Source organism: Solanum tuberosum, unplaced genomic scaffold (genome assembly GCF_000226075.1).
Source record: "Solanum tuberosum cultivar DM 1-3 516 R44 unplaced genomic scaffold, SolTub_3.0 scf00891, whole genome shotgun sequence".
NCBI lineage: Eukaryota > Viridiplantae > Streptophyta > Magnoliopsida > Solanales > Solanaceae > Solanum > Solanum tuberosum.
Genome location: NW_006239796.1, coordinates 52,316 through 64,607, shown reverse-complemented (window position 1 = coordinate 64,607; position 12,292 = coordinate 52,316). Strand labels below are relative to the sequence as shown.

The following is a 12,292-nucleotide window of genomic DNA, read 5'->3' as shown; positions in this document are numbered from 1 at the left end:
TTATGAACTCGTCCCCATATCGGTGCTCAATACTACTCCCAAAATATGCTCGACTCATATGTTTGAAAACATAACTCTTTTGTGGCTTAAGATTATTACTCAAAACCTAGCTTAAAAGCTCTCTTGGAAATCGATATTTCCTTTCTTGTTTAAATGTGAAAATATTTTAACTCTTGGGAATACTTAGTTCCCATATAATCTTTTGAAGCAATGAACTTTACTCTTACTCTTACTCAACTCAATGCTTATGTCTTAAAACAAGTTGAAAAGGTTTGTAAAAGACTTCTTAAAATGACTCGAAGAACTCTCAAGACTTGACTCTTACTCTACCTTGAATTTGAATTATGAATTCAAGGTTATGATTTGTGATAGGAAAGATCTCGTGATGTTTAGGAGTGCTTTTAGATAGTTAAACATGAGAAACGATCAAGAAATCACTGTCTGGAAGCATGTCCACGACGCATAGATGCATTTAAATATTTGATCGCGAAATTAATTTTTGAAACAGAGGAGTCTACGTCCTCTTCGCGACGCGGAGTTGATTTTTGTGCACTGGGGGAGCAAGTCCGCGACGCGTACTTGCGTGCCAAAACATGCTCGACTTTATCCTTCTTCTTTTTCCAACCCCAATTCGCCTAATTTTGATTCTTTTTCTCGATTTGTCTTTAGATTCAAATACCCAGTATATGTACACTAGAATACTCAAAATAACTTTAACAATCGACACTAAACTCTCAAGAACTCCTAAATCTCTTCCCAAATTCAAGAACGAAAGCAATTCAAGAACACAACTCAAGAACATCAAATTCTCAATCTTTTAGGATGAAAATCATACTAAAATAAACATGTTTGGCGTGTGGGTGAACGAACCCAACGCTATGTGAACTCATATACCTCGTAGGATTTAATCTTTGGCGAAAACCACAACCAAAATCTCAAGAACTTGACGGATCTTGAACTTTTCTTCTCCCTTCTCCTCTTGAGTTCTTTCTCCAAATCCCTAGCGTGATTTGGTAAAAACGAAATAAATTAATTGGGTATGCAAAAGACCATTATATCCTCCTAAAATCCGGTTGACTTTCCTTATCTAGACAGCCCGACTTCAAATGAGCATATCTCCCTCATACGAACTCGAAATTGAGAAAACTCGACGGCGTTGAAAAGATAATTCAAAGATCTATCCCATGGTATCTTGTAGCACACCTAAATCATCCTGAGCTAGTAGTTATGTTCGTTTGAAGTTGATCAAAAACTCATCCTTAGCTTAATTTTGTCAAACTTTCCAAATTTGATTATTTCCAAAAACAGTTTCTTCCAAATTCTTGTTCTTTCAAATAGGGAGGTATTACAAATACGTTGTATTTGAAAAAATTATTTGCAAAATTGAAATAAATAGTTATCCTCAAATATAATGATGGAGACAAAATTTTCACTAAAAAAAGTTTAAAATATTAAAAAATAAACATATAAAGAAATCGCAAGGATTTAATATAGGGAAAAGGCATAATTAATTCCCCCTAAAACTTATACCGAAAAGTCAGTTACAAGCGCGTTAAATAAAAAATAAAGTAAAAAAAAATTAAATCAAAATCTTCTTTCTACCCACACACTACACCTCTTCTTCTTCTTCACACTGCGCCCCCGCCATCATCTTCTCATTTTTTTTTCTTTCATTATTTTCCATATCTGATTTTCATCCATCCCACCTCACCCCACCTCCAACAAAATCCCCCCCCCCCAATCATATTCTATTTTAATGATAATTTGATTTCACCATTTTCATGATTATATCCGATATTTCACTTCGATTTTGTTGGTGGTTGATAATTGATGATTGATTTTAAAAAATAAAATATAATGATGGATCTGTAGGCAAATATTGAATTTTGTGGTGGATCTTTATAATTTTTGTGGGAACGAAGGTGATTGCGTGATTTTGATGGTGGATTTATTATAGATGGTGAAATTTGTGATTGGTGTGGTGAGACAGGAGCTTGCAAAGCTTAAAAATAAGGTTGCAGCTTAAGAATAATTTTTCAAGTAATGACAATTTTGAAAGTTCTAATTTTACCTCTGCGTACATGAAGAGAAAATTCTGTTTGTTTTGTTTTTATTTTCTTTTCCATTTTTGCTTTGTTTTAGATTTCCTGGGAAGTTATTTTTGTGTGTTTATGATGGTGAATATAGAACGAATTTTTTTCAAAGAAATCTTGCTCAGTTATTTCATTGTCTTGTTGCACTAAAAAAAGAGAAGATTTTTATGGTGAAATATAGAGATTTGGTACTAATATGGTGGCAATGTTAGTGATTTCATGGAAGAAGAAACATTTGAATGACATGGAGAATTTTATTTGAAATCTAACATGGCATCTGATGTGGCAATGATATGGAATTAATGTGGCGCAAGTGTGATACACTTTCCATTGTGAGAGTGGTACTATATATCGCAGGTAGTAAATAAATTCATTTTTTAATAGTAAAGGTGTATAATATATAGGTCGTCATAATTGTTGAAGCGTGTAACTGACTTTTCGGTACAAGTTTGAAGGGGAATTAAAGCCTTTTCCCTTTAATATATATACTATATGTACCTAAAAAAAGAAGAAGAGATATTTTACATATGTGTGCAATGTAGCTTCAATATTAAAGGGGGCTTAAATGACACCTCTACGATAAGGGTGACTCCGCCACTAGTTAAACATGGTTTATCCATCATACAAATTCATATAACTTATCTGGATTTAACAATTTACATACTATAATTTTTGAATGAAGGAGTTTAACTTAACACTCTTTAAAGGGTCATGAGTGGAATGAAATTTCTCCATCTTTAGTTAAAAATTTTGAATTTGAGAATCTACAAATAAATAATTATAATGTCTGAATTCAAATTTAACCTAATTAGGACCACAATAAAAAATTGTTCATTTGTAAGTATGCATGCTGATCAAAAAAATAAAATAAAAAGTATGCATGCATGTATGGACCCCCTCTTGGAACATTTATTTATATTTTGTCATCAAGTATTTCGTGACTATATGTTTAGAGTCTTTTGATCTAATTTAATAAAAAAATGACACTTGCGATATGCCAAATTTTATCTTATTTTATTTTATATTTTAAAAAGGAAGAAGAAGAAGAAGCAGCAGCAGCATCATCTGCAATTAGGACATTTTATGTAATTTTTCTTATAACGTACTTTATGGCCATAATTTCTGAGTAAGCATGATCAAAATAGTGAATAGGACAAGCATACCATAGTCTACGTGTGATATTATGTTTTTATAATAGTTCTATCTCATATAATAATTTTAAGGCTTGTCTTTTAAATTACTGACGATGGTTTGGGAAATCTCTTGAAATGCTTTTGATGATGACAACTGACAACATGAACCAGAGTCACATAACACGTACCAAACTTCAAAAGTAAAGAGGCGGGAAGAAGTTCACCCATTCAGATATAAAAAAGGAAAAGTTTGTTCCTAATCAGCAATTCAAGTTAAAAAAAAGAAGAAAAATAAAAACAGACGAGTCCAACACGAATAAAGAAAAAGGCAAACAATTCTATAAGGAAAAAGATTAGTATTCGAGGAAAACTAATTCCATTCCTTGTAGAAATTGGTCAAGCTCAAATCAATCTCTATAGAAGGACAAGGCTGAAGATAGAAAAAACTGTCTTTGCCAATTCACAAATCAAGACAATTATTCTCGAGGGCCGAACTGTTCAAAGAGATCAACAAAGGGGAAGAAAAAAGTACTAGAGTTAGGATTCTTTTTGTGAGTATAGTAAAGAGAGTTGTTGTGATAATTTGTAATAATAAGAAGCGAGTTTGACTTCTAGGAGTGTTGAGTTTGAGAGAGTTGTAACAAGAAGCGAGTTTGACTTCTTGGAGAGTAGAGTTAGTTCATTGATTATTAAGTTGTAATCTTGAATTGAGTTTGAAGTTAATAAATTGTGGTGTGGTTTTTTCCTTCCTTGAGGGAGGAAGGTTTCCACGATAAAATCTTTGTTTTATTGTGTTGTGTCTTACTTAGGTAAACGTACAAGAATCTAGTTCTTGCACAGGGGGTAAGGTTTCTTCAACTGATATATCACATTATGTAATGAAGAAAAAAATGATACAATTTATTTTAAAATTATAATCATAATTAAAACAATATGATAAATAACAAAATGATATGCAACAACAATCTTCTCTCCTGCTTTAATATATAGGAATATTAAAGCACAAAAGTTTTATTCAATACAAAACACAAATACATATTTTAGAAAATTATAAACACAGAAGTATTTAGTAGCATAGTGTCATAGATGACAAAAATATACTTTGTGGTCATAATTTCTTAATGCTTTTTTTAAGCTTTCTCTAAAGCAATATTGCCACCAATGCAATAGTTCTCATTGCAGCTTGTCATGCAACTTCCAAACTTCTCATTATCTGCAGAAATAATATAAAATAATAAAAAAATTAGTACTTTTCATATATGAGAAAGAAAAGCTTAAAACATTTAACAGAAATTCAATTAAGTTAACCGCGTAAAATATGTCTTTTCATTAATCTATACACATTTATTTTAATAAACCGTGAAACTCCAGACGTTTTCTACTATAAATTGGTGCGTATAATTAAAGATTAATATGTCATAATTAAGCCGGCTAAGATCATATATAATTTCTCCATGATATCTATTTGGGATGTCAAACTCAAATTGTAACTTTTTTTGCATGTCAGTACGAAGAAAAAAAAAAGACAAGCAGAGGTACCATAGTTGATGAGAAACTTGAAGCAATGACCAAGAGAACATCCAACGTTACAACCACGATTTGCAGGCTCAGTATCAACTGATTCATATGTGATTGTAGTTATATAGCACTTGGCAAGGCACCTAGATAGGCATATCGGCCTTGTATTGCACCTTATTACACAAAATGCTGCACATTTTGGGTCAATGTCTTGTGCCATAGCATTATGCTCTGTCAACACAAACATGGCAAGGAACAACAACAACAACACAACTTTCAATGCCATTGAGAGATTAGGGTTAATAGTGAGTTATATTATATGACCTTGTTATTTGAGTTGATGTGAAAATGAGGTGAACTATTTATAGAGGAAAACATATATAGATTGTATTTAGATCTAAATAATTAGTTGTGTTACTTTTTGGGACGAAGGATTCCTGTTCAATTAGTGACAGAGTTGTCCTTGTCTGAGAGGTGTTCTTAGATGAGACCCTTCGTTAGAATGTAAAATAATTTTTTTTATAGATTGTATTTAGATCTAAGATAATTAGTTGTGCAACTTTATGTGATGGAGGATTTCTATTCAATTAGTGACAGATCCATCCTTGTCTGAGGGATGTCCTTTGATGAAACCTTTAGTTAGAGTGTAAAATAAAAGATTTTTAGATTGTATCTAGATCCAGATAATTAGTAGTGCGACTTTGTATGATGAAGGATTTATATTCAATTAGTGGCAGAGTCATCCTTGTGTGAGGGGTATTCTTTGAGAATGAAACAATTTTAAAGAGGGGTGATTTATACACTATATATTAAATCTTTTTTACTTCATTATATATTTACTTCTTTATATTTTGACTCCTGTATTAAATATTCTACTCCGCTCAATCAAATAAGATTGGTGGTCCATATTGTCACGCCCCGTGCCTACACCCTGGGCGTAGCCGGCACTCGAAGACCATTGCTGGCCCCCAAGTGAACCCTTGGCCTGGCTTTCTTAGCTCAGCGGAAACCTAACTCAACAGAATAACTCAATGCAATGCAAGGTTATAAAACAACCTAACGGATGCATAACATGCCCAAAAAGGCAACTCGTGTCTCAAAATAGAATATTTACATATATACATAGATGAGAGACTAAATACTAACTGACTGACTGTCTATGAAGCCTCTAAAATACTGAGATGGATGTTAGGACAGACCCCACAACATCCTAACAAAACAAAACTAAGAACACAAAATAACAGAGTCCTTCGAAAACAAGGAGGCTCACCACTGACTCTGGAGTGCTCAGCTGGATCAACGGCGTGCTGGATGCTGATCCTGGGTACCTGTGTCTGCATCGTCATAAGATGCAGGCCAACTGGCATCAGTTTATTGAATGTACGAGTATGCGAGATGGAAAGCTAAACCACAACTTAAGCTTAAAAAGAGTAAAAAGGAACTCTTACCTTGGCTCTGTTCGACTCATGAATAACCGAACTCAATATAAGGCAATAAGACACATGCAATATATATAAAGCTTTTAAAACAATTTAAACCACTTAGTTCGTTAATGATTAAAGCAATAACAAACTCAATTTTTCATATCTAATTTTCATCCATCCCACCTCACCCCACCTCCAACAAAATCCCGCTCCCCCATCATATTCTATTTTAATGATAATTTGATTTCACCATTAATTTCATGATTATATTCGATATTTCACTTCGATTTTGTTGGTGGTTGATAAAATTGATGATTGCTTTTAAAAAATAAAATATAATGATGGATCTATAGGTAAATATTGAATTTTGTGGTGGATCTTTATAATTTTTATGGGAACGAAGGTGATAGCGTGATTTTGATGGTGGATTTATTATAAATGGTGGATCTATAGGAGCTTGCAAATCTTAACAAGAAGGTTGCAGCTTAAGAATAATTTTTTAAGTAATGACAATTTTGAAAGTTCTAATTTTACCTCTGCATACCTGAAGAGAAAATTCTGTTTGTTTTGTTTTTATTTTCTTTTCCATTTTTGCTTTGTTTTAGATTTCCTGGGAAGTTATTTTTGTGCGTTTATGATGGTGAATACATAACGAATTTATTTCAAAGAAATCTTGCTCAGTTATTTCATAGTCTTGTTGCACTAAAAAAAGAGAAGAATTTTATGGTGAAATATAGAGATTTGGTACTAATATGATGGCAATATTAGTGATTTCATGGTGTTGTTCATGGAAGAAGAAACATTTGAATGACATGTAGAATTTTATTTGAAATCTGATATGGCATCTGATGTGGCAATGAGATGACATTAATGTGGCGCAAGTTTGATACACTTTTCATTATGAGAGTGATACTATACATCGCAGGTAGTAAATAAATTCATTTTTTAATAGTAAATGTGTGTATTATATAGGTCGTCATAATAGTTGAAACGTGTAACTGACTTTTCGGTACAAGTTTGAGGGGGAGTTAAAGCATTTTCCCTTTAATATATATACTGTATGTATCTAAAAAAAGAAGAAGAGATATTTTACATATGTGCAATGTAGCTTCAATATTAAAGGAGTCTTAAATGACACCTCTACGACAAGGGTGACTCCGCTACTAGTTGAACATGGATTATCCATCATACAAATTCATATAACTTATCTGGATTTAAGGGAAAAGGTAGAAGTACCTCCCTAGACTATATATGACCCAAATCTCAGAGATACACCTTAACTAAACTAAGGTCCTATTACCCTCCTGAACTCATTTTTTTGTAATTTTGTACATCTTTTTTGCTTACGTGGCATTCAAATATATCCCACGTGCCTCAACTGCGTGGAGTCACGGGGTGTGCTACATAAGCCAAAAGGTGTACAATATTATATATAAAATGAGTTCAGGGAGGTAATAGGACCTTAGTTTAATTAAGGTGTCTCTGGGATTTCGATCATAGTCTAGGGGTACTTGTGCCTTCTCCCCTGGATTTAACAATTTACATAGTATAATTTTTGAATGAAGGAGTTTAACTTAACAATCTTTAAAGGGTCATGGGTGGAATGAAATTTCTCCACCTTTAGTTAGAAATTTTGAATTTGAGCATCTGAAAATAAAAAAATATAATGTTTGAATTGAAATTTAATCTAATTAGGACCACAACAAATGAAACTGTATTGTTCATTTGTAAGTATGCATGCATCTTTTGATCAAAAAAATAAAATAAAAAGTATGCATGCATGCATGTAAGGACCCCCTCTTGGAACATTTATTTGTATTTTGTCATCAAGTATCTCGTGACTATATGTTTTGAGTCTTTTGATATATAATTCACTAAAAAAATGACACTTGCGATATGCCGAATTTTATCTTATTTTATTTTATATTTTAAAAAAGGAAGAAGAAGAAGAAGAAGCAGCAGCAGCAGTAGCATCTGCAATTAGGACATTTTATGTAATTTTTCTTATAACGTACTTTATGGCCATAATTTCTGAGTAAGCATGATCAAAATAGTGAATAGGACAAGCATACCATAGTCTACGTGTGATATTATGTTTTTATAATAGTTCTATCACATATCATAATTTTTAAGGCTTATCTTTTAAATTACTGACGATGGTTTGGCAAATCTCTTGAAATGCTTTTTATGATGACAACTGACAACATGAACCAGAGTCACATAACACGTACCAAACTTCAAAAGTAAAGAGGCGGGATGAAGTTCACCCATTCAGATATAAAAAAGGAAAAGTTTGTTCCTAATCAGCAATTCAAGTTAAAAAAAGAAAAATAATAAAAACAGACGAGTCCAACACGAATAAAGAAAAAGGCAAACTAATTCTATAAGGAAAAAGATTAGTATTCGAGGAAAAAGATTAGTATTCGAGAAAAAGATTAGTATTCGAGGAAAATTAGTTTATAGAGATTGATTTGACTTCTTGGAGTGTTGAGTTTGAGAGAGTTGTAACAAGAAGCGAGTTTGACTTCTTGGAGAGTAGAGTTAGTTCATTGATTATTAAGTTGTAATCTTGAATTGAGTTTGAAGTTAATAAAATTGTGGTGTGGTTTTTTCCTTCCTTGAGGGAGGAAGGTTTCCACGATAAAATCTTTGTTTTATTGTGTTGTGTCTTTACTTAGGTAAACATACAAGAATCTGGTTCTTGCACAGGGGGTAAGGTTTCTTCAACTGATATATCACATTATGTAATAAAGAAAAACATGATACAATTTATTTAAAAATTATAATCATAATTAAAACAATACGATAAATAACAAAATGATATTCAACAACAATCTTCTCTCGTGCTTTAATATATAGGAATATTAAAGCACAAAAATTTTATTCAATACAAAACACAAATACATATTTTAGAAAATTATAACCACAGAAGTATTTAGTAGCATAGTGTCATAGATGACACAAATATACTTTGTGGTCATAATTTCTTAATGCTTTTTCTTAAGCTTTCTCTAAAGCAATATTGCCACCAATGCAATAGTTTTCATTGCAGCTTGTCATGCAACTTCCAAACTTCTCATTATCTGCATAAATAATATAAAATAATAAAAAGAATTAGTACTTTTCATAAATGAGAAAGAAAAGCTTAAAACATTTAACAGAACTTCAATTAAGTTAACCGCATAAAATATGTCTTTTCATTAATCTATACACATTTGTTTTAATAAACCCATGAAACTCCAGACATTTTCTACTATAAGTTGATGCGTATAATTAAGGATTAATATGTCATAATTAAGCCGGCTAAGATCATTTATAACCTCTCCATGATATCTATTTGGGATGTCAAACTCAAATTGTAACTTTTTTTGCATATCAGTACGAAGAGAAAAAAAAAAAGACAAGAAGAGGTACCATAGTTGATGAGAAACTTGAAGCAATGACCAAGAGAACATCCAACGTTACAACCACGATTTGCAGTCTCAGTATGAACTGATTCATATGTGATTGTAGTTATATAGCACTTGGCAAGGCACCTAGATAGGCATATCGGCCTTGTATTGCACCTTATTACACAAAATGCTGCACATTTTGGGTCAATGTCTTGTGCCATAGCATTATGCTCTGTCAACACAAACATGGCAAGGAACAACAACAACAACACAACTTTCAATGCCATTGAGAGATTAGGGTTAATAGTGAGTTATATTATATCTGAGAGGTGTCCTTTGATGAGACCCTTCGTTAGAGTATAGAGGAAAACATATATAGATTGTATTTAGATCTAGATAATTTGTTGTGTGATTTTTTGTGATGGGGGATTAGAGTCTGAGAGGTGTACTTTGATGATCGAGACCCTTCGTTAGAGTGTAAAATAAAAGTTTTTTAATAGATTGTATTTAGATCTAGATAATATATTAGTTGTGCAACTTTGTGTGATCGGGGATTTTTATTCATTTAGTGACAGAGTCATCCTTGTCTGAGGTGTGTCATTTGATGAGACCCTTCGTTAGAGTGTAAAATAAAAGATTTTTAGATTGTATTTAGATCTAGATAATTTGTTTTGTTGTGCGACTTTGAGTGACGAAGAATTTCTGTTCAATTCGTCCTTCTCTAGGAAAATTATACGTGTAAATTGGTAAAAAGGAAATATTTTTAGAGTTTAATGTACAAAATTTACTACACCATCAGTTACTTTTAATGATTTAACCATAGTAACTTACTTTAATAAAATAACATTTACTAAAACAAAAAACATAAACAAGGTAGTTGAATCAGACTTGGATTCTAACCAAAATTATGTTCTTCCAAAGTACGTCACTTTCTTCTCAGGGAACTTCAACTCCTATATTTTTGCTCATCTACGTTTAACTTTTCCATTAATCTTGCAAAATACAATTATAAATGTAAGATAGCTTACAATTAATTATAAATCTGATCATATAAATAGTCAACACATTTACGATAAAATATATTTAATATTAGTGAAAGTTCAATAAATAAACTCCCTCCCAATCATCTAAAGAGCAGATCTTAAGTATTGGGGACAATATGAAGACACTTTAAGATACAATATACACCTTTCGGGAGACTATGTTCACTTGTTTTTAGTGCATTGAAATTCTTTTGCTCGTGAAGATGTGTTTAAAGGGCCTTTTTTATGTTTCTAAATGAGAAAAATGTGAAATTTGTTCCAATTGCATGATGATATATCACAAAGTAAAAGAAGCGTGTCAAGTTTCAAAATCGTTTGACACTTTAAAAATTATTTCTTACCGATTGACAATTTTTGATGTTGTGAAAAAGTTTGATGTTGTGAAGAATTACTTGAGCTATAGAAAAAAAGTGAAAAACCTACGATAAACATAGTAATTGTATTTAACTTTGGAAAAAAATAATTTAATTATGGAAATAATTTTGGTTAGAATCCAAGTATGATTCAACTACCTGTTGATGTTTTTTTTTTAGTAAATTGTTGATTTTCTTTTTTCATGAATTATGGTTATTTTATTAAAGTAAGTTACTATGGTTAAATCTCATTAAAAGTAACTGATGGTGTACAAAATTTTGTACACCGATGGTTCACAAAACTTAAACTACTCATATTTTTATGTATTTAAAAAGTCTTATGTGACCTGAATAAGCATTAGTTGAGTTAATGAGATCGTCAATTTAATTGATTGTAGGATTTAAGTTCTTAAAATAAATGATTTAAGAGATTATTTTTTTAATATCCATTGGGCTACAACTCCGAATAACATTTTAAATAGGGAAACTGTAACATCTCGCAATTTGATATAACTAAGAAGAAGCTAATAATTGGAAATAGTCATTTTTGGAAAGAATGAAAATCTGGAAAATTTGTTTTTAAGTTAGGAAAAGTTGAGTTTTGGTCAACTTCAAACGATCATAACTCCTAGATCAGGATGAGTTAGGTGTACTTCCAGATATGGTTGGAAAGCTCTTGGAATGATATTTCCAACGCCGCCGAGTTTACGCGATTCCGAGTTCGTATGAGTAAGTTATGCCTTTTGGAAGTTGGGCTATTGGGTTAAGGAAAGTCTAATCCGGATTTTGGAAGGGTAATTTAGTCTTTTCCTTACCTAATTATCCTAATCGTTTTTAGGAGTTTAATTGGGGTAAAGTCAGATTTTAGTTAGTTTAGAAAAGTGAATTTTACGCTAGGGCTTGAAGAAGAGGAGAAAAGAGGAGAAAGGAGAAGAACGTTCAAGATTCGTCGATTTCGTCAAGGATAGCTTGTGGATTTCGTCGGGGGTGATCCCTAAATAGTATGTGAGATCACATAGCGTTGGGTTAGTTCACCCACGCGCCAACCATGATTTAATTCAGCGAATTTAAGTCTTTGAAAGTTTAGAAATTGAGTTCTTGATGAACATTATATTGTTGAGGTTTCGTTTGAATTCTTGTGGGTTGTGTTGTCGAAGTTTCTTGCGATTTGATTCATGTTTCCGGGTGTAATTTCGGTTTGAATCTATCATATCATATATTGAGGGTACAAATGATTCTAAGCGTTTGGGGAAATAACCATTGAAGTTTAGAGGGTTTAGAGTTGAAAAACGAAGAAGAAAAGTCATCAAACACCTAGGGAAGGGGGTGGGGCGTC

The 12,292-nt window shown here is 32.1% G+C and overlaps 2 protein-coding genes across 2 annotated transcripts; both read right to left on the bottom strand.

Annotated features, from left to right (window-relative positions):
• Nucleotides 1-4,213: 4,213 nt before the first annotated feature.
• LOC102595999 (uncharacterized) lies at nucleotides 4,214-5,134 on the bottom strand. Its single transcript, XM_006367654.2, has 2 exons — nucleotides 4,766-5,134; nucleotides 4,214-4,439 (listed from the first exon to the last, which is right to left on the bottom strand). Exons 1-2 carry the CDS (start codon nucleotides 5,028-5,030, stop codon nucleotides 4,357-4,359), a joined length of 348 nt encoding a protein of 115 aa, XP_006367716.1. The 5' UTR covers nucleotides 5,031-5,134; the 3' UTR covers nucleotides 4,214-4,356.
• A 3,859-nt stretch (nucleotides 5,135-8,993) lies between these two features.
• LOC102595655 (uncharacterized) lies at nucleotides 8,994-9,882 on the bottom strand. The gene is made up of 2 exons (XM_006367653.2): nucleotides 9,583-9,882; nucleotides 8,994-9,251 (listed from the first exon to the last, which is right to left on the bottom strand). The coding sequence occupies exons 1-2, from the start codon at nucleotides 9,845-9,847 to the stop codon at nucleotides 9,169-9,171; spliced, it is 348 nt and encodes a 115-aa protein (XP_006367715.1). The 5' UTR covers nucleotides 9,848-9,882; the 3' UTR covers nucleotides 8,994-9,168.
• Nucleotides 9,883-12,292: the final 2,410 nt, after the last annotated feature.

What these genes read in the sequence shown, in the direction of transcription:
- LOC102595999 (XM_006367654.2), bottom strand. Translation starts at nt 5,030, where the DNA reads ATGGCATTGAAAGTTGTGTTGTTGTTGTTGTTCCTTGCCATGTTTGTG. An exon ending in CAAGTTTCTCATCAACTATG is followed by an intron (nt 4,440 to 4,765) that starts GTACCTCTGCTT and finishes TTATTTCTGCAG; the next exon opens with ATAATGAGAAGTTTGGAAGT.
- LOC102595655 (XM_006367653.2), bottom strand. Translation starts at nt 9,847, where the DNA reads ATGGCATTGAAAGTTGTGTTGTTGTTGTTGTTCCTTGCCATGTTTGTG. An exon ending in CAAGTTTCTCATCAACTATG is followed by an intron (nt 9,252 to 9,582) that starts GTACCTCTTCTT and finishes TTATTTATGCAG; the next exon opens with ATAATGAGAAGTTTGGAAGT.